The 23,255-nt window shown below is 40.5% G+C and overlaps 1 protein-coding gene across 9 annotated transcripts in view; it reads right to left on the bottom strand.

Moving 5' to 3' along the window:
* Positions 1-23,255, bottom strand: part of ANKS1B (ankyrin repeat and sterile alpha motif domain containing 1B) — a 1,001,987-nt gene that overhangs the window by 66,870 nt on the left and 911,862 nt on the right. For all 9 annotated transcript variants that reach the window (XM_036891074.2, XM_036891080.2, XM_057486481.1 and 6 more), the window contains 2 exons: positions 8,406-8,513; positions 6,037-6,216 (listed from right to left, as the gene is read on the bottom strand). In XM_036891074.2, the coding sequence (XP_036746969.2) occupies positions 6,037-6,216; positions 8,406-8,513 (288 nt within the window). The remainder of the gene's footprint in view (positions 1-6,036; positions 6,217-8,405; positions 8,514-23,255) is intronic.

The raw sequence follows: 23,255 nt of genomic DNA, 5'->3' as shown, positions 1-23,255 counted from the left end.
ATCTTACCATGTTACAGTTATGTTGTTATTGCTTTAAGATACCCTTTGCTACATTTATAACCTGAATTTGCAGAGAACTATCCATCTATCCTCTGCTTTGCTTGGTTTTGTCACAGCGCAGATCCACTCTCCATCACCACAGATCCTCCTTGGCAGCCTTAGTATGTATATGATTAAAGCAAGAAAGGGGAAAATTCCAATTCCATTCTCAAAATACATCCTAAGCATGGATAATACTGGGACAACAAGATGGTCTTTAGAGAATGCCACACAGTGTGAGCTCTTACTTTCCTAGTATCTTTGGCATTAGCTGGTCCTATGATGAATCAGGGACTTTGGAATCAGGGACTCACAGGTGATGAATCTGAATTGACAGCCATCTCATCCATGTATATACAGTGATTTAGAATATGCTTTCACATAACTTGTTTTATCTGATACGCACAACCCCAAGAGGCAGGCTTTATCCACATTTTAAAGACAAGGAAATTGAAATTCAGAGAAACCACGTGACTTGGTAAAGGCCACACAATCAGAAAGAAACCAAATCAGAGCTCCAGCTGAAGAAGCTGCTAAGGAAACAGCAGCACCCACTATTCAGAGAAACCCTACAGGCAAGAACTTCTCTGTACATGCAGTAAACCCCACACCCACATACAGAGCTTTTCACAAACACAGGAGAAGGCAGAATTCTACCAGGATGTGCAGCAGGGTCTCCACTAAAAGGATAACGAATAACTGCTGTAGTTTTGCATTTAAAAGATTTTATGGTGATAACCATGAACCAATTCAATGAGTTCCCACAAAACTACTAGTGATTTTAGTCTGGCTTTGATTGCTATGCCTCCATCACTGCAATCTATTCTACCAAATGGGAAACCAGTATTTGAACTGTTTTTAAAATATTTCGTATGGTTCTAAAACAGCGGCAGCCCACAGGACATCAGGCCAACAGGAGCCAGGATATGGTCAGGCAGACGGAGCTCTGAGTTCCAGCTCTGCCATGTACCAGCTGGGAGGCAAAACCCTCACCCACCTGGGCTTCCTCCAGCATGGAACAGGCTGTCGTGAGGATTATATAATAGACCATGAGTGCAATCCCAGGCACGGCTCTGGGCAAGGCAGGCTTCTGTGTGGCTCTATTTCCATTTCTATTCTTTTAAAGAAGAATATCAAAAGAGTGAGTATTTGTAGAACTAACATAAGATGCAAAATGCTTTCAAATGAAGTAATTGATCTAGTCATACTAATTAAGTAATACTGTTTGTATCAAGAATTATTAGGCTTTCAACTAAATCAACTTTCTAAAGATTTAGCAATTTAGACAAAGACTTTATAGTGCCTAACATATTGCCCCAAGCAATATTGATCTTTTTATTTCGATGAGACCATTCAAAACACAAGGACTTCTACATTATGCATTTTCCTCATTAATATCAAGCTCAAGTTTGTACAAGGATATGCATTTCTTTTACTGTTCAATTCCTTTTTATTTTGTGAAGTAGAAAATTTTTCTATTAAGTACTTCCTGTAAATGGAGGCCTTCCATAAATGGCTATCAGTTTCACATTGGGAAACTCTTTTTCCTTTTTTCATAACTTTGGAGAATGTTGTCCCTAAACTTAATTCGTTCCATTACTCTCTTTATTACTCATTTTGAGAGTACTTCTACTTCTCAGTATCATTCAAGAAAATTTCTAAAATTGTGATTAGGCCTTAAGTCACCAAAAATATTTTTTCTCCTTCTGACACATTTTCCATATTTTCATATACTACCTCATCTCTACAGATCTTGGACTAAAAGCTGATCTACCACGTGCTAATTGCACATGAATTTTGTGTAGGATACCTTATTTGAGCTAAAATGAGATAACAGATGTGAAAGCACTTAGAAAATTTAAAAGCTCTATATGCATTAAGTTATTATTATACAAATGTGAGTGCAACATTTATTTATTAGGGGTATGGAAACATGGGAGGATTTCAGAACTTCTGAGCTAATGAATCCAATATAGAATTATAGGCTAGAAAAGCTATGTGTTCAGCATGATAGGAAACCCATTGTTGAGATGAGCTTATATCATTACATTCAACAGGTTAAAAATATTATTAGTGAACTCAATTTTATCTCTTACATATTCATTGAAGATAATTTAATGCCAGAATATTGCTTAGATCAGAATAAAAGCAAACAACAGCCACAATTTTGAAAATCCCCTGTATTCCAAGACAGGTATTTTTAAAACTGGCTCAAATGGAAAGCAAGTAATTAAACAGCACTCTAGTGTTACTTTTAAAAAATATTTGTCAATGAATAAATTTAACAAGTGGAATGGCCATTAAATTTATTTCAATTTAACTTTAAACACTGTTTTTCCAAGTTAAGCAAAGCACTTCCAAACGTCTGTTGTGCAGACCTTAAGGAGGACACACTTCCTGTGAATTACCGCAACCCACCAGGAACTTCAGGTTTCAGGCTTCTGGCAAGGATTCCAGATCACTGGTAGGGGCTCTGATAAACTTGAAGTACAAGTATTTCTGAGAACATGGATCTGTTCTAGAGATTTTCTCTTAACTGCATTTTCCTTTCTTTTCCTAAGTAAAAAAGCCTGAAGATGGACTTTGTGATTTTGTAGGAAACAGACTGGTCAGGCAAGCGTTAGCCAAGCTACAGTAACCCCCCTGGAGAAAGCCCTTGGCAAAGAACCTCAGGGTCTGAGCTCCTGGTTGGAAGGGGGTGTAACTAGCTGCATGTTTACACGAATTTTAATTGCTAATTCAAGCCTTTAAAAAGGTTAAAAATTATTGGCTAATCACATAACTTTGGGAAAGAATATGGTCCAGAGAGAATATGACAGGTTGTTAAAAGCAAATGAATTTCAAAAATTATTATAGCAAAAGGAAGAATAAGAAAAACATCAATTGAATGGTTATGGGATAGAGCAGGGAAATGGGACAAGGGTCACACCATTGTAAAATCTACTTAGCTTGCAATAAAGGCCCTTTAACTTAATCTATATGCTGCTCTTCTTCTTCTTCCATCCCCTTAATCAGTTAAGTAACTTTGTAACTAGGATGAGAAATAGACCTCCCAAGAGTAAAAATGAACCTACATGGGTAAATAATGCCAAGATCTGTATCAACACAGTGACCTAAATAACCCTATTCCTAAGACAAAGGAATTATGAATCACCTGTATACATCATGCCTTATGCTGAACCCCTAACCAAAAGGCCCTATAAAACCCCAAACCCTAAACCCTTAAGTGTGCCTCCTCTCTGAGGCTGCCCACTCTCCAATCTGAGTGGTACTGTCTTATATCAAATAAACTTGCTTGTTGCATAACTTACTTGTGTCTAAACTCTTTTCCATGATAATGACAAGAACTCTCCAACTTCTACCTCTGGTGGTAAATGTCTTTGTCATTTGCCTTTTTATTCAGCTTTCTAGTCATAACTCTATCCTTTTCTCTGTCCCTGTTTTATTTCAGGCCAGTAGGGAAGTAGAAGTTCTTGGAACATAAACTCACTCCAGCCAGTGTGCTGTCGTTCCCCCAAATTCTGGGGTATTGGGGATATAATTCCCACGCTGTGCAGACTCAAGTGGACACTGGATGCCAGGTGACCCTGGCTTTAGGGGCTGGCAAGGGATTTGTCCTATGCTGACCAGGAGTTCAGTGAGCTTCCCTTTTCTCCATCTGCTCTCCCTTGCTCTCTGCTGCCTGCACGGCTGCTGCCATTCACTACCACTCTCGCTTTAATGAATTCCTTCCTTACCTACATTTGTCCGACCTGTTTGGGAATTCTTTCTTGATCAGAGTCAAGAACCCTCCCCACCAGGCTAAGGTTTCCCCTCCTGCACAGGGAGAGACCTCCCCAGACACAGCTGCCTGGCAACAACTGAGTGGTAGAAAAGTCACATAAATAAAACTGTTCAACAATAAATAACTGAGTATTTCATATTTTGACAGGTTAAAGCTTTCACACTATTAAAAAATGTATCCATTCATTTCTCCACAACTTTTGGCATTTCTAGGCTGGGAAACAGCCTTAAGACAAACTGAAACCTGCATTTAACCCAACCTAAGAGTTACAATCCCAGAATCCCTTTTCCTATTGATCAGATGCCTGTAGTGCCATCTCCTATTTTCTTCGCAGCAGAAGTGCTGTATTGAGCAGAGGATTGCACAATGCTTCTAACAGGCTCCTGGTTGCTGATGGAGGCCTATGTCTACATCAATTTTTCGATCACTGTGAGCAGTACACGTGAGGAAAATAAGCACATTTACACAGATCCTCCATAGTTCGCCACATTCTAGACACCTGCGTATCTCACTCCTCTTTCTGCTTTTGGGTCAAGTACAAGTTCCTTTAGTTTTCTCAAGGGCAGAACAATTCCCAAAAGGGATGCCTTCTGATCGAAATGACAGGAGAAAGATCTGGGCTGTTCCAGCTACTGCCTCTAGCTTCTGAGTCTCACAAAGAAAGTAAGGGAGCAGTCTTGCTAGACTGATTACCTCTGAGTATTCATACATAGGCAGATGAGTAATTAATATCCTCTTTGAAAAAACTGCACTATGTGGAGAAATTTCATAAATTACATGAGCAGTTCAGAGACAAGTGATTCTGTTTTTGAAGTTGGCACAGTCAATATTAGCTAATGCTTATTAATAAACAAATGATCCTCCTTTACCCAGGGAAGAGAAGGATCAAAAAAGACCCAGTTTGTTTTAATACATAAAGACTACATTGCTCAAGGTTAAAACAAACTATGTCTCTAAAATGCTGTCATTAGAGAAATTTAACCACATATGTGATCCACAAATACTAACAAATAGCAAGACAGCTTGGGGAAAAAAGCTTTTAGACTCTTTATTTAAAAGAAATCAGTAAAAGCAGTAATAAGGATTAAAAGACAATACTTAACAAGAAAGGGAAAATTATTCTTTTCTTGTCTCTCCAACATTTTCCATCTTCAATAAAAGATTCTCCATAATCTCAACACTGCCATTCCCTGCACAAAGAACCCTGAGAACAATTCATTATTGAAAGAATCGAAAGGAGATGCAATATCCCAGACTCTCGCTCTCCAGGGCATTTGCAGACAGAACAGCCGTGGTTTCCAGAACAGTCTCTTAGCATTTTTCTTTCAAGAGCAGCTGCATGGAATGTTTACCAAAGGCTTTTAGAAACAGAATCTCACCAAACAGTTGAGAAAAATATTTAACAACCCAAGCAAAGCAATTACAGTCAAATTTTCACCTCAAGATTCTCATTTTAGGTGTGGGAGGTGGAGAGAAGCCTCTTAACACACCAGTCTGAACTTAGAATGAGGATGAAATGAGTTGATTCTGCCAATAGCTGTCAACAAATCCATATTGCTGAATCTCAGGGCGGGACTGGAGAGCTAGCTGCCCATCTAAATGTGCTTCCATAATGGCGCCACTGCTTGGTTACAGCTGACACCAGTTTCTGAGCAGCGGGCTGAGGATGGGCTGCACATGGACATCTCTACTAAGAACCTGGAAAGGCCTGAACATGACAGATTCTGCTTTTCAGATATTTGCATCAGGCAGCATCAATTTCAACTACTCCACGTGACCAGTAGCACAATTCGATACAAATGTGTGAACCTGGGTGGTAACTGACAACATTATGAAGAGTTACTACTGCTCACACCCCCAGACTTCGGTCCTGTCATCCAGCCACTTTACATCTTGTAATCTAGACTTTTATTACTCATTTTCATGATGATTTGATTTTTGCATGGTATTATTCCCTTTAGGGCAAAGACTTTCTGGGAGCAGTAAGATCAGACATCATCTGTTCAGTAAGAATGGATAACAAGGATCTGGGGATACATTCCATTATCTGTTTCTGTCTGGTTCACAAGAGAAGGGAATGTGAGCCGAGGCACTAAACGGGAAAATTCCTGCCAGGGGGACAGCAGGCACCCACTGCAAGCCACGGTTCCATGTCAGAGGGCACTCAGTGTGGGAGCCGGGCAAAAACATCGCACAGGCTCCTGATACATTACCTGGGCCATCTGCCGCTCCAGTTTTGATCGGGGAATATCATCAAAGTAGTTCTCATTTCTTCTCCTCCTTGCATCGCCCTGCATCATAATGTGAGGAACGTCCAGGGAGCCACCAGTGGTGTAGGTGCTTTGGCTAAGTGATGGAGACAGCTGTGGAGGAGTGTGATTACCACTGGGTTCCTGAATGGAAACACATCCTGAGTCAACACCATTTCTCATGGCTCACCTTTGCTTTAAACATTGTGAAATAGTGACGAGACAAACCATCGGGGTTGGGAGCCACTTTTGAGTCAACCCACTGCTAAGGAAGGGATGACATTCTACTATTTTATTAATGGCATGATCTAGGCAATACTTTGCCCCCTAAGTATTTCAGGCCAAAGGTTGAAGGCACAGAGTCAGGCTGTTTTCTTAAACTAGTACGATGGATGACCTCAGGAGAGAGTCATGTGTGTCGGGCACCCCGGGCACTGCTGTGTGTGTGTGTTTCCAGGGTAAGGACTTGTCTTTGTGTGGACAGTGTCCTCTCCATGCCAAGTGCCAGGACAAAAAAGCCAAACTGGGACCTAATGCATCTTCATCAAAGAGTGGTCTGGCACTTGGGCAGGGAAGAGGACATGGTATGGAAACACAGCACATCACATGCACAGACTGCGGAGAAAGGCACATGACAGGGGCGTGTGTCAACAGCAAGGAGGACTCTGGCGGAGGGACACTGGTGGGACGTAAGCTAAGGGGTGCAGACAGCTGGGCTCTAGCATTTGCCAGCGGGAAGAGGGTGGATTGGGCAGACCCTCCAGGCCACTTCTCCCAGGAAGTGCTGGACCTCCTTTGAGGAGTTAAGGTCCGGCACTTTTCCTTGGAATCTCTGTCCTTGATCTGTTTCTTGTTCTCCTAAATCTCTCCCAGGAAGCCAGAGGGAGAGGTTCAGAAGGGAGAGGAAAGAGTAGACTATGCAGCACGAAATTACTCCTTGAAGGAGTCATTCAGGATGGTTACACTGAGGGTGCCTATCTCTCCCTCTCCTTTTGTGTAATGAAGGTAAGACAGTAATCCTTTTCTAACTTCATTTTGCCCCAGTTTATTTGAGGCTCCTCTTATTGAGGGAGAAACATGGGTCCTTTATCTGCTGTCACTACTCCCAAAGTCCCCAGCCAGCCTCCAAGTAGCCCAGGGTGGCGCAGTTCCCCAAGTCACTTTTCCTCCCGGCTCCCTCCTGGAGGGAGGTCTCTCGCATTCCCTGAAATCTCTGGGTACTTCCCTCTCGTCTGGAATGGAATCCAACTCAAATTTTAACAGCTCGTTCCTGCCTGACCCTCTGCTGTGCTGATAGTCAGGCTGCGGACTGAAGCCCACTGACAAGGGGCACTCGACTGCGTGTCATCGCTGGCGGTCGTGTCTGAGTGTCCACGCCTGGGTTCCTCGTTTTTATCACTACCCTGTTCACGCTTGCGGAGAAGGGATCAGAAGCAAGCAAGTGCAGGACAAATAAAGACAGACTTGGAATGCTCCAACTAGTCAAGGAGATCCCAGCTTTTAAAAAATTTTCATTTGTTTATTTACTTCTTATTGCAGTGTGAGTATGATAATATTATAATCATAAATGTTAAATATAAAATATTTATAATGACATATAATTAGTATAGTTTCAGGTGTACCACATAGTGATTCGACATTCATATATACCGATCCCAGCTTTTTGATGAATTTTTTGAAAAACCCCGCCTACAGGTCTCATGAAACTGTGACTTGTTACATACATGCTGTTCCTTCCCGCCGCCGTTGTGCCTGGCAGTCGCCTCTCACTGACTCTCTCTGCCCTTCCCTCCTTGCCTTCCGTCCCTTCCACTTTATTTCTTCCTCCCTTATATGGTTTCTCTCTCGTTTTTCGACCCCCTAAATCTAAAATGTGGTTGAAATAGTTAATCAAATAAAGTCCTAGATTCTCTACTCTTAATTTTTACAGTGGGTAAAGCTGGACAATTTTTATTTCCTAAAAAAGAGCAGACCCTAAGGTTTATTTTAAATTGATCTTTACTCAACTGTTTGAGGAGTTTGACAGAAAACTCATTTCCTCTCTCTTGATGTAGCTGGGAGTGTGGGATGGGAGGAGTGGGGCTCGTTCTAGAAAGGTGGTGGTTTGTCAGATGTACATCTGAATCTCAAAAGTATACATTTAACCAATTGAGAAAAATGAATCTTGTCTTATAAAGCAAAATCAAACGAGAGACTTTTTTCATACAGATAAGGTGAGCTACACGGAAAACAACCCATACTTCCTGACTCTTTGCTTCAGTCATTTTATTTCATTGCACAAAATAATTGTTGAGGATAAGAGTGGAGAAGAAAATGACCCTGTGGGCACTTACCCTGAGGGTGATGGACCGAGGGGGTTTCTGTGGTGGATCGTCGTGCAGCCTGTCCCCCAGAGATGCCAAAATACGTTTCCTGTGGCCAATCAAATTGATTTTTAAAACCTGGAATGACATATATTTGGGTTAAATATTTCATGTGAGAAAAAAATTTTATATGTCCTATATGACCAAGATGTGAAAGAAGGATCTGAGCAGTTACCTCAGCACCGTGAGATAACCGTGGCATGACTTCAGTGGGACCCCACGAGTCCAGAAAGATAGGAACCGCAGGGAGCTGGGCTAGAATGGCCTGAAGTAGTGCCGCAGACAGGGAGGCCATGCCTCCTTTTACTCATGCTGCCCGAGAGCCCAGTTTGCCACCCAGCAGCCACATCTTCCCCCGAAGAGGCTGAAAACTCTCCAATAGGTTTCTGTTGCTCTTAGAATAAAACCCGAGTCCTGACCTGGCCTCAAGGCCCAGCAGGGCTGGCCGACCTCTGTTCTTTGTCTGAGTCACTGCCTCTCTCCCCTGCATCCAGGATGCTCAGCCACACAGGCCTTCTCCGGTCCTTAGCATCCCATACTCATTCTTGCCTTGGGCCTTTTACCTCTGTTTGTCCATCTGCCTGGATTGCTGCCCCTGAGATGTTCAAATGACACACCTTCTCATCCCTCAGACGTTGCTCAAGTATTGTCTCCTCACAAAAGACTTCCCCCAAATCCTCACTAAAGAACTGTGCCCTCAACTCCCATCATGCCCTACCTTTCTATCAGCCTATGAAATGACTTTATTTACAGGTTTACTGTTGGTGTAACTCTCTCCCCCAGGTAAGCTTCCTGACAGCAAGGATCTGATATATCTTTATCCCTATCATTTCCTAAATGGCTAAAGTGATGCTGGGAGTCACAGGGGCTCAATGAATCTGAAAGCATGAGTGTTCATATAAAGTAGGGTTGGAGTCAAGCACTGTCTGCTTTGGGGAGACTCAGAGTTGCCCCAGGATGGGATTTTGAGTCTGATGGTGCTGCAGAGGGCACACTGCAGAATGGATGACAAAGGGAACAAGACTTGCACAGAGCCTCAGTCCCTACCCCTTCTGGCAGCTTTATAAATGCTACCCCTTTCAATCATCCAAGCATCCCTGTCTGGACGGGGTTCTTGCGTTACAGAAGAAGAGACTGAAGTTCAGAGTGGTGAAGAAGCCTACTTTAAGAGCCAGTATGTGGTGTTCCCGGGATTTAACAGGTTTGACTGATTCCCAAAACTTGTTTTTCTCCCAGGTAAACCACGAAGTTAGGGCATATCTCCAAACACTATTGACTTTTAAAAACAATATATTATTAATCTATTAATAAGAAATGTATTTACCTTTTCCCAATCCATGGATGTTCCAGGGTAGGACACCTCTTGTTCACTAACTAGTTCCCAAAGTATATTACCAATTGTGTGAATGACTTTTGAAAAATTCTCTTTTTTCAAGTTTTAATTTAAGGGGGAGAGGTGGGCATTTCTTTGGCACTCATCCTGTGCTACCTTAACTTTTTATTTGCCTATTTGTCAGTTAGCCTACTGGCCCTTCTGTGCAAGCTGATTTCAACTAGCATTATGCTCTCTTCCTTTTATATCTACTCTCTGACCCGTGCCTGTCGATGACAGTGACGGTAAATGTTAATCAAAGTGAATGCCCCCATGCACCATACCCCTCTGATTTTATAAACTTTCATCTTCCCAGACTGATGAATCCTAATCTTTGCAGTTTGTTTCCACAAAGCAGTTCCTCTTTCCCACAGATCATTTTCATCAACTTTCTCAGTACCTTCTCCTACCTTATTACTGCTGCTTAAGGTTTGTTGAACAAATTAATCACAATATTCCAGGTGTTCAGTGAACTGTGGCTTTACTTTGAATGGGATACTATATTCTGCTCTAAATGCCCCTTTTAAGATGCCCTTTCTAAGCACTCCTGATTTCTGGCTGGCCTTTTAGCTGCAGCAGGAATAACTAGGGACAAAAATATACACTGACGGTAAAACCTCTCACTTTTGTTGTAGCTGATACCTCAAAGCCCTTTCATCTTGGAAGGATGGTTTGTATTATTTCTCCCTAAATTCCTCATCTTACAGTTCTCCATGCAGAATCCCATCTGCCATCCCTCTGCCCACTCATAGAACCCTGTGCTGTCTTTCTGCATTTATATTAGCCAGCATAGCATTTCACTACCTAGAGGAGCTTAACAGTTTTTCCAGATTTGGAATTGCACCATATATTCCTTCTTTCAGATGATTGATAAATATGCTAAATAAGTGTGGTCCCAGGACTGATTACTTGCAGGCAGCACTGTTTATATGATCCAGAGACACACCCTTGTATTCTTGCATCGTTTCTCTTTTTAAAACATTGAGATCAAAGAATTCCTCCATTTCAGAAAATACATTAACCTTTTCAAGTGTATTTGCAAGTCTAAAAGACACTGCATTTTTAAATTTCTTTTTATTCTTCTCAATTACTTTGCCATGGGCTTCCACTGGATATAAATTCCTCCTACAAAATCCCCACAGCCTTCCTCCCAGTAATCAAACCTGGGCTGATAGTACTACGCTGGGCACCTGAAAACTGCTAAGAACTGTTTTTATAGTAATTAAGACATTCAAAATTATTTTGACAAGTAACTGACACTAAATAGCAAATTTCTGTGGTAAAATGGAGCCGGCGTCACCTCCACTGCTGCCTTGGTTTCGTCTCCAACACCTCAATTCTGGGCAAGTTACAGGACTCCTCTGACCTCGGTTTTCTCATCTCACCTATATATTGAGGAAGTTAATGCCAATCTCAAATATTGCTGGGAAGATGAAGAGTGAAGTTACGAGAACAGCCAGCACAGTGGCTGGCATAGAGGAGACGCAACTTCACAGTACACTGATTCCAGCCAATGGACTCATGGAAACCCTGACCCAAAAAGACAAGGACATGGTCATTTCCAGAAAGTTAATCATATTAATAAATAGGCTGGTGCTTTGCATGAAGCAATTTGGCTGACTTTGGGAAAGCCCTCCCTGAAGTGATGTGTACTGGTAGGAATGGGTCTTGTTTCCAGCTGGTAGTTTAATACTAGACCTAATCTAAAAGAATGTATACTATTCTCCCATGTGCACCATTTAATCTCCAATGGGGGTGAGCTGAGAACTCCTCTACACGAGAGCTTCATTGCTGCCTCATCCACAGAACTATGCAGAAGAGGATGGACAGATGGCTAGATGGACAGAACGAACAAATTAACACAGAGGGATGATCCATGTCAAAAACACTTGAGTAACTCTCCTTATTTATTAGAAATGATCCCATATTATAGAAGATAATGATGATTACTGTTGACTGAATATTTGTTATGTTCTAATCGTGTTAGAAATGGTACCAAATGTATTATGTATGTGTAAATATCTTAATTTAATCCTTATAATAACAGTATCATTCCTATTTTAGAGCTGGAAAACCTAAGAAAAATATTAAGTAACTTGTCTCAGGTAGCACTGCTAACAGGTATCATGGCTGGGATTTGTATCTGATTCTTAACCTGTTCTTTGCCACTCACCATGCACTTCTTGCTATAATGTTCTACATTGGTCCTAGCCACCCTCTTAGTTACACATTGTAATCCTTCTTAAGATGGGGCCTTTTGAGTTATTATGTTCAAATCATTTATACTGGGTCTTGAGTATAGAAAACATTAAAATAACACAGCTTCAGTTTTGAACAAGTCTCATAACAGTGTTAAAGCTGCAGGCCAAAGGAGCTCAGGTGGGTACCTTACAGAATTCCCTGTGAAATGCATATATAGACAAAGGACAGGAAGTCCTCAACCCAAGAGTCGGTCCAAGCTGGGTAATATTAGAGTGGTAGGGAGGGTGACATGTGGCTTCAAAACCCCCAAATCGACAATAGGAAATCCAATTGGCAAGACAATAACACAGAGAATATTCCAAAGAAAGATAAGTATGAAAAAGTCAAGTCCAAAAGCCATTGGGTTTGCCTTGATGAGAACAGCTTAACATCTGACCATCACTGTAAACAGATTAGGAGGTAGTGGAATCCTACCACCCCGAGGCACCATAACTGATGCATAGTCAGTTTGCAAGCACCAGAGCAGTGGTTACTGTGGTAGAGAAGGATTCTGCAGTTTTCAGTACTGCTTGGATGAGAGACAACTGCATGCAAAAGGAACCCAATGGGGGTAAAAGGTAAAGTAATGGTAAGACATTGGGGATTTAGTTATTCTAAGATATTGAGCCAATTCAATTCATCTCAAAAAACAACACCAAGTTTCTGCCACAGTAGAAACTTGAGTGAAACTCATCTGGCAGATACAAAGGGTAAACTTGGGCAACTGGGTATGAATAACTATGTAGTCAAACCATTAACCAAGAAAAAGTTATCACACACATGACAGCATAAGACTGTGGTCCAACTGCTGAGTTTCAATAGATAAGAAATAAAAGGTGCAGCAGGTTTTTTTAGTGGTTTTAATTACAACTATCCTGATAAATGTGGGTCAAAGGCAAGGAATGTTGGGGAACCAACATGGGCCTGCCACATACTGGTACCCACTCACCAGAGGTGTAGCTACCTCTAGGGATTTTCTCCAGTATCAGTTAAGCAGGAATCCCATCACAAATCCTGGCAACAGGAGAATAACTGTGCGGAGGGACGATGCTGTGATATTATGTCACTGTCATTTCTGTTCCTGGGTTTAGCTGTGGGAATTCTGCTAGACAGTATCATGACACTGCCTTCACATTGAATAGCTCACGTCAGAATATATGTCATAGCACCACTGAAAGTCAGTGCGGATTTCGTTTTTTTTCCTTTTTAAATTTAATGTGATATAAATTAAACGTGTTAATTTAACATGATGTAAATTAAACATGTTTCTAACCTGCTTTTTAAAAATTAAACAATGTATTGATCATAATAATAACATTGCTTTCCCATCATAGAGACAGAAACTACAGTAAAACAGGTGAGAGAACCTGTTATCCATAGGTTATTAACATGCAGGTGTATTTCCTTTCATTTTGTTCCTATTATGTTTTGTAGTGGCCATAATTTAAGTACAAGTTCCACCTTAATTTTTTCACTTGCTATTAAAGTAAAAGAACTTTTACCTAGAAAACTCTCAGAAGACATTTTAAGTAACTCCACATTACCATAGTATTGCTTTAAAGAAGCATGTCACAACTCATTATGACATTATTAACCACACCCCTTGTTGGAAATTTAGTTTGTGCTTCCTTTCTGGATATCAAACATTCCATGTGTTAAAAAAAAAAATCCTGTCATCCTACAATTGCCATTTTCATGGCCAGGTGTGCACAGACACACTATGGAAAACACCAGAGAAAGCTACAAGAATGCACCTGAGTCATAAAGAAAAGTCATGTGGCGACAGTCTGTCTCCACGCTCCACGTGGAATCTCAATCCATTTGTTGCCGGCTGGACCAGTCCTCGAGGGAAAAATCCCAAATTCACATAATGTTCCTTGGCGTCGCACTTTGCATTTGTTATGTTTCGGAGCTCAGATTTAGCTGACAGACGTGAAAGAACACATGTAGCTGGGATCCTCCAGAGATTTCAGATGCTGCAATGCTGAGCGCATGAGGGATTCTAGTCATCAGCGCCGAGGGACCGCATCCCTGGTGCTTCTGGGTTTTTATTTAGGGAGGGATTTTAAGTTTATTTTTATTTAAATGGTATTTAGGATGAAACAGCTTCACCCTGCATTGGAACCCCCTTCCATTTTTTTGGGGGGTAGACTATTCCCTCTTTCCCTTTTCTAGATATTTGCCAGTTAAGGAGAGCAGCTCTCAGGCAAGTCTAGAGAGCTCACCTGGCTTCTTCCAACAAAACTGGAAATGTTTGGAGGAATTCTGGTGCTCTTAAATGCCCAGAATGGAGGTTGAGGTGGAAGTCGATCTGCCTTGCTCTCACCTGCAGAACTAAAATTGCAGTTAGATGTGAAAGACTTTTCCCCCTCCCTGGTAATCACTGTTAACCACTTCTCACCAGAGAATGCCAAAGGCCTGTGTGTCATCTGGTTTCAACTCCCACAATTCCAGAAATTCTCATTAGAACTTGCATTCCATTTTTCACTGTGACATTTTCTCTCTTGTTTCTTGGGCTGTAATAATCCAGGTTCAACATGGCACGGCGGACAGGAGGACCTCTGGAGCAGGAAACCATGGCATTTTGTTCTTCTCCTGACTCTTCTGCTAGCTAAGTGATCTTTCATACCTTTGTGTTGTGATAGTAAAGGGACAATAAAAATCTTATTCAACAAACCTTTACTGGATGTCTTTCATATATACCACCATGTTACGCAATTTGTGAGCCACAAGAAAAAAAAAATTCAGTTATCTAGGGCTCTCAATCCAGTAAGTGGAAAATATTTTTTTAAATGTGGAAGTGTATACTGTTTGCAGATGACATGATACTGTACATAAAAAAAACCCTGAAGAATCCACCAAAAAACTACTAGAACTAATAACTAGTTGCAGGATACAAAATTAACACACAGAAATCTGTTGTATTTCTATATACTAACAGTGAACTAGCAGAAAGATTTACCATTTATAATTGCATCAGAAAGAATAAAATACCTAGGAATAAACCTAATCAAAGAGGTGAAAGATCTATACCCTAGAAACTACAAGACACTCATGAGAGAAATTAAAACACTAAAAAATGGAAATACATCCTGTGCTCATGGACAGGAAGAATTTATATTGTCAAAATGGTCATCCTGCCTAAAGCTATCTACAGATTCAATGCAATCCCTATCAAAATACCAACAGCATTCTTCAATGAACTAGAACAAATAGTTCTAAAACTCATATAGAATCACAAAAGGCCCTGAATAGCCAAAGCAATCCTGAGAAGGAAGAATAAAGCTGGGGGGATTATGCTGCCTGATTTCAAACTCTACTACAAAGTCACAGTAAACAAGACAATTTTGTACTGGCACAAGAACAGATCCATAGATCAATGGAACAGAATAGAGAGCCCAGATTTAAACCCATACATATATGGCCAATTAGCATATGATAAAGGAGCCATGGACATACAATGGGGAAATGACAGCCTCTTCAACAACTGGTGTTGGCAAAACTGGACAGCTACACATAAGAGAATGAAACTGGATTATTGTCTAACCCCATACACAAAAGTAAACTTGAAATGGATCAAAGACCTGAATGTAAGTCATGAAACCATAAAACTCTTAGAAGAAAACATAGGCAAAAATCTCTTGAATATAAACATGAGCAACTTTTTCCTGAACATATGTCCTCAGGCAAGAGAAACAAAATAAAAAATGAACAAATGGGACTACATCAAACTAAAAAGCTTCTGTACATCAAAGGATACCATCAGCAGAACAAAAAGGCATCCTACAGTATAGGAGAATATATTTGTAAGCAACATATCTGATAAGGCATTAACACCCAAAATATATAAAGAGCTCACATGCCTCTATGCCCAAAAAGCAAATAACTCGATTAAAAAATGGGCAGAGGATCTGAACAGACACTTCTCCAAAGAAGAGATTCAGATGGCCGACAGGCACATGAAAAGATGCTCCACATCACTAATTATCAGGGAAATATAAATTAAAACCACAATAAGATATCACCTCACAGCAGTTAGTACAGACAACATCCAAAATACAAGAAACAACAAATACTGGTGAGGATGTGGAGAAAGGGGAACCCTCCTACACTGCTGGTGGGAATGTAAATTAGTTCAACTGTTGTGGAAAGCAATATAGTGGTTCCTCAAAAAACTAAACATAGAAGTACCATTTGACCCAGGAAGGAATTCCACTCCTAGGAATTTACCCAAAGAAAACAAGATCCTGATTTAAAAAGACATATGTATCCCTATGTTTATCACAGCACTATTTATAAAAACCAAGATATGGAAGCAACCTCAGTGTCCATCAGTAGATGAACAGATAAAGAACATGTGGTACATATACACAATGGAATATTATTCAGCCATAAGAAGAAAACAAATCTATCATTTGCAACAACATGGATGGAGCTAAAGGGTATTATGCTCAGTGAAATAAGCCAGGCAGAGGAGGACAAGTACCAAATGATTTCACTTATTTGTAGAGTGCAACAAAGCAAAACTGAAGGAACAAAACACAGCAGACTCACAGACTCCAAGAAGGGACTAGCAGTTACCAAAGGGAAGGGGTTGGGGAGGGCGGTGGGAAGGGAGGGCAAAGGGGATAGAGGGGGATTATGACTGGCACATATAATGTAGGGGTGTCACAGGAAAGGGAAAATAGCACAGAGAAGACAAGTAGTGCCTCTGTAGCATCTTACTACGCTCCTGGACAGTGACTGCAATGGGGTGTCCAGGGACTTGATAATAAGGGTGAATGTAGTGACCACAAAGTTTCTCATGTGAAACCTTCATAAGATTGTTTATCAATGATACCTTAATAAAATTTGAAGATTAAAAAAATATGGAAGTATATATTTTTGTCTATTATGTATGTATGTATTCATCCATCTATCCATCTGCCTACCTACCTACCTACCTATCATCCATCCATCCATCCATCTAAATATCTATGTCCACACAGCCTTCTGAAACTGTCGGGATTTCCGTGAACTGAATGAGAATGACTAGGAAGCTGCTTTGGAAATTATTAAGCACTGAACAACAGCAGAAGTGTTACTTTGGGTCTTCCTGGGTATATTTTATATCAGGAACCATGACTTTCACTTCACCAGCCCACTCTCCCATTAATCTAAAATTTCTTAAACTCTAGCTAGAAAAATCTCTTCCTTGTCTCCAATTGTGCCATGTACATCTTTTTGCCCCAATTATACAACACCTTGGCATATTCTATAATGGCCTTGTTCTCCTTTTCATTAGAATCGTGTAGGGATGAAATGAAGATCCATCTAAGCCTTCCTTGCTAATCTTGGATCACAGCAGTCTTTGTCTTTGGATTTCTGTAGTATCTGTGGGCTGCCCTGCAATGCTCACCCGTGATTCATCCTGGCGTGTGCTGCTAGCTCTCTATGTGTGTCTTACCTGTTCAACTGGACCGTAGGCTTGGGAAGGTCAGACACTATGTTCCTGCTTCCTAGGGTCCCTCACAACATCTAGCACACACATACACTCTAAAGGGGCATCCCTGAAGTCTCAAATCTGATCTCTTTCAAGTGGACAACAAATGAAGTAAGGGAGATATCTCTAAAAAGCAGAGGAAAAGAAAAGAACACCCATGTCCTACGTCTTTCCCTTTCTTCTCTCAAAAGTTTTCTTTTGAGCTTTCCTGCCTGCTTCCTTTACACACTTTTGCCATGAGTGATGTAAAGCTTGTTACCTCCCACCATCTGTAACTCCTTCCCTTTACCTTGAATATTTCATCTACAACAAAATCCCTCTGACTAGATTTTTAAATTTTCTTTTCCTTCTGCTTAACTTTTCAAAGCAATTGCTACTAAATAATCATCAAGTAACAGTTTGTACAACAGACGCCATCAAAACACAATAGCATTAACCTATGGGAAGGCAGTTTCTACACTGCAGGGCTGCACAGAAAGCAAAGGACGGGGGGGTGCGGGGCAGGAGTGTTTTCTGAACCTAATTTGTCTCGATAAACAGGAAATACTAATTATGAGGAACTCAGAGAATCTTTGCACGGAAGAGAGATCTTAACGGTATAATTGCCTCTGAGCATTTAAGGGTTCTGGAGGTAGAAAGCCTTTTGTAATCAATGAGAATCTTACTTTTATTTGTAAAGCTCTCTGAATTACCTCTTGATGAAGGTACTAATTTTCTGATTATATTTCCACATAAACATTGCTCCAGAAGATTTTTGAAAAATACAAACAATCAGTTCCTAACTAATTTCACTGTAAGTTACTTTCAAGTACAGCTTGCTGCAAATTAGGTTTCACAGGAAAAATTTGGTTTGTGCTGTTCCATAACCCATTTGTTGGGATTACTGAAGGAAAACTTTGTTACAGAAGAAAATGGGAAATATGTGTGTATCCCGTATTTGTTATCTGAACATCCCATCTGAAGTTATTCTTGGATACATGACGATGAGCTAACAGCATCTGAAAACTGCAGATCTCTCTGCAGTATTATTAATACACAAAAATGCAAAAATGCTCTGCATCTTAAGAAGCAGAGAGGCCACAATTTTGCATATAGTTTGCTAACCATGCAGGATATTTATGGCTATTGAGGATATATATTTACCAACTTATTTCTTTTAATTTTTGAGATCATACAATTTATCTATTAGATTGCATGACCCGTGCTCCCCGTGTTGTAAGTGAAATCATATCTAATGGAATTCATGAACACATGTCCATATACAATAAATTAGGCTGAAATATGCAAAATATGTGAAAATACACATACACACTTGTAAAGAGGGCTTTAAGACAAATGGAGTGTCAAGAGGCGATCCTAGGTAGTGAGGGCCTGGCTATTCAAGCTCTGGATTGTAAATGGTCTCCTTTTCTCTTCTGCTGTTGCCTCCTTCTTGTTATTCAGCTGCTTGAGTAGCATGAAACACCCTCCATCAGAGGGAGTAACAGTGAAAGAGGCAATGAATTCAAACCAGTCAATTCTGTTCCTTGTCAGCAGCTCTGATAAAAGAATTTGGTGTGGGAGGAGGTAAAAATCCATCTAAAACTAACTGAAATTAAGGTTTAAAAATGTATCCATGGATTTTTACTTAGCCTAGCTAGCTACTACTGCACTTTAGAATTAGGTGTTCACCATATTTCAGCCTGTGTGTGGAGGGAAAAAAGGATATTAAGGATCTAAAAAAGTATTTCTAAGGAAAGTGTTGTTAGTCCCAAGGACAGGCTCAAGATGAGAAAGCAGGATGATAGAAATTTACTTATAATTCCTTTCTTCCAGTGTTTCCCCCACCCACACTGGCTATTTGCTTCCTTATCTCTTGGAGAATCACATAACAGGACAAAACAGGGAATCACTCTATCCCCACTAGAATGGCTACAATAAAAACGACTGACAATACCAAGTGGTGGTGAAGGTATAGAGAAAACTGGAACCCTCATACTGCTAGTGGAAAGTAAAACAGTATGTCTGCTTTTCAGAGAACTGCCAGTATCTCACATTATGACCCAGTTTCTTACTATACAACCCAACGAACTCACACCTAGGTAGCAACCCAAGAGAAATGAAAACATGTACCCACAAAGATTTGTGAATGAATGTTTAAACAGCATGATCCATAATAACTAAAATCTGGGAAGAATCCAAATGTCCCATCAACTGGCAAACAAATAAAATTTAGCATATTCACGCAATGGAATACTACTCACTAGTAAAAAGGAACGGACTACACATTCATGCTACAGCATAGATGAACCTCAGAAAGTTTATGCTAAGGGAAAGTGGCCAGACATACAAGATTTTATGTTGTATGATTCTCTTTATGTGTTGTCTCTACAAAAATATAAAGCTGTATCTAGAGAAAGCAGATCTGTGGTTCCTAGGGAAGGCATGGGGGTGGGGATTCACTACAATGGTCACCGGGGAACTTTTTAGAATGATGGAAGTGGCATGGATGGCTGGACAAACTGTATACATTTACCAAAACTCAATTAACTAAATACTTAAAATGGGTGATTTTTATGAAGCTGTTTAAAAAAAACGAATAATGCCGTGAGAAAGCACTCAGTAGTATAAACAAGGCCACTCCTGAAGGATATAACTCAGGTTGCTCCAGAGAGAAACCAGTCTCCCTTGAACATACCATTTTCCAGCTGGACTAAAGGGTGGGTAACAGCTAAACTGCAGGGTGTCCAGGATGCTTCAAGGGAAACGAGATGCAGAGCACAGCTTTGTTGTAGGTGCCCTGTACTATTCACCTACAGGCCAGTGGGGGAAGAGGATATTCCTTATTACATGTAAAGTACTACCTATGACTTCCCATATGTGTATTTTAAGAGTCTTAATCTTCCCGACCATGACACTGGTAAAAATATTTATGTTTTCTAAATGCTCACAGCAATTGATTTGTGAATGTTTGAAAACAACGCAGTGATCTCTAGGAACCCACATGGATTCTACAGGGGTGAAAGGGGGCGAGGGTGAGATTCCTTCAAGCACTAGGGAATAAGGTTGAATTCTAAGCACTAAATTAATCACACCAACAGAGCAAAAGTAGACAGCATGACTTTCTGGCTCAGAAAGAGACTGGCTCATGGAATAGACTAGCAATATGACTATCATTTAATTATTGATACTGAAATGCAGTTAAACAAACAAGGTATGTGTCAGGGTGGAAGGGCAGAGGGCACATCCAGCAATGACACAGTGGATGGGACACCATTAGGAAACCTAGTCTTGCCTTGGTCACTTAAGAGGCATTCTCTGCCATTGGGCAAAGGCTATTTCATCAGGCCTCATACTGATCCAAATGAGACACCCCTCAAAATGACCTTTCCTCCAACATCATGGACACCAGGAGTAGCAATCACAGAATCAGTTTTCTCAGCACCAGATACCAGGAGAAGTGTAGTAGGTGGGGAGGGGGGAGATTTTGATCACACAGAATCCTTCCCACCATATGTTATCGACTGGAGATCTTGTTGATAGGCTGTTCTCTCATTAATTAAATCAACATGACCGAGGCACACGCATCTGCTCAGGAGGGCATATTGGTTAAGAGCAGGGATCGGTGTCACAGCGACTTGGGTGTGAGCCTTGATTCTGGCACTTACAAAATGTGACTTTGGGTCAATTATTTAATGTCTCTTGGATTCATCTAACTCATCCAAAATAATGGAGTTAAAAAAATAGTACTTACCTTTTAGTGTTGGGGTTAAATGAGATACTGAGAAGCACTTAGCCCAGTGCCTGGCATCACGTGAGTCTCAAAAAATGCTCACTTCATTCAGTGTCTGATTTAGTCTAGTTTCTGAACCAGAAGGGCTGAGCCCACCCCCGAGACTTGGTCAGCTCATCAAGGTAACGTCGCAGCCAGGAACATTGGGCAACTGGCCGGGCACCTTTTCTCTGGCAACACCCCCTGCCATCAGCCACCCTTCTTTTCAGACTTCAGGGGTCTCATTAAAAATAAGTTTGTGCCTCCCTCTATTAATTTCCCTTTTCTGACAGGATTATTAGTATGAGGTTGACAGACCAGGAGCATGCTACAGACAGAGTGCCTTTGATTCCAATAAAGCACTTGATGAAGCCTTTCATCATCTATAAGATGGTGGGCCCTATGAGAGACAAATTAAGTGGGTTCACAGCTGGTTGTGGATCTACACCCAAGAGGCTTGATGGATGACTCTGTCATGGCCTGTAGGGGGACCGCTGATGAAATGCCACAGGGATTCTGCTCAGCCCCTGGATTCTGCTCTGTTCAATATTTTTTATTAATGGCATCAAAGAGGCATAAGAGGAACGTTTATCAGATGTTTCAATGACATAAAGCTGTGAGGGATATGTAATATGGTAATAGGCTGATGCAAAACTCAAAATTCCCTCAACAGGCTGAAGGGCCACAATGACACCAACCAGATGCAATCTAACAAGGATAAATGGAATGTCCTACATGAAGGTTCCAGAAGAAATCCACAGCTCAAGATGGGGGAAGATACAGGGCTTTGCTGCAGTTCAGAGAAATATTTGAGTTTTTTAGCAGAAAGAACACAAGATTAAGGGTTAGAGGGGAAGGAAGCACCCATATAATACAAATCAGCTCCTGTACTTGACCATTTCAGTCTTATGGTTGGTAATCATCTCCATCTTGGAAATGAATAAACAGGCTAAGGAAATTTAGGAGCTGGCCAAAGTAGGTGACCAAACCTCCAGGATCTGAGCCCAGTTCTAACTTCCACATTTCACGCTCTTTATATTCATTACATCCAGCTGCCATGTCTCTCCCAGAGTTGTCCTGAGGCCCAAGTGCGACAATTTTAGTACAAGTACCCAGCACGGTGGCCGGCCCACATCTTCTGCTCCAAGTTGTTGGCCTTCTCCCAGAGACTCATTCAGCAGTGAGCTGTGAGGCTGTGTGCTTCTCTAAACGACGGGCACTTCATTTATCACAGCGCGAGCCCTGCAGTTTTTTCTGCCTTTTCAAGTTTATCCATTAACATAATCACCAGAGAAACGATTCTGACAACTTATATTCCTTTCACTCTCTCATCATTATTCTAAAAACCTTCATGCCAGAAAAGGAAGCTCTGGCCAGGAGAAGGTAGTGGGAGACTGGAGGGCAGTTCTAAATCCCTGTCAGGCAGTATGATTCCCAAATATTGAAAACTTTTTTTTAATAAAGATAATTTTCAAGGGCTGCATTAGTGGTACAGTGATGCGTATTTACATGATAAAAACTCAGTTACCATTAGGTGATGAGGTGGTGTGTTAAGTAACGTTAGTATAATCAGATGCATACAGAATGTATGAAATTCTCAATTCAGTTATTAGTGTATCTTTTGGCTAAATGACACATTTTCCCCCATTGTTGTTGGAATCTTTATTGGAATTCTTCCTAAATATATATAATACAAAATGCATGTTTTATATATATATTTTATGATATTTGGAGTTTTTCTTAAGTATATGTGTTTAGGAATATAATACATATAAATACAATATAAAAGAATTTTAGGAAGAATTCCACCTATTATATAATATATAAAATATATTCTTCCTAAATATGTAATACAGATAATATTTAGGAAGAATTCCAAATATTATATAAAATATGTTAAACATAGTATGTTATAATCTATGTATCTCTAACATATATACATAAACGTATTTTTTTCTCCCCTAAGTGAAGTTT

The sequence above is a fragment of the Manis pentadactyla genome, chromosome 10, assembly GCF_030020395.1.
Source record: "Manis pentadactyla isolate mManPen7 chromosome 10, mManPen7.hap1, whole genome shotgun sequence".
NCBI lineage: Eukaryota > Metazoa > Chordata > Mammalia > Pholidota > Manidae > Manis > Manis pentadactyla.
The sequence above is the reverse complement of the archived record's forward strand: the minus strand, read 5'-3'. Positions and strand labels throughout refer to the sequence as shown.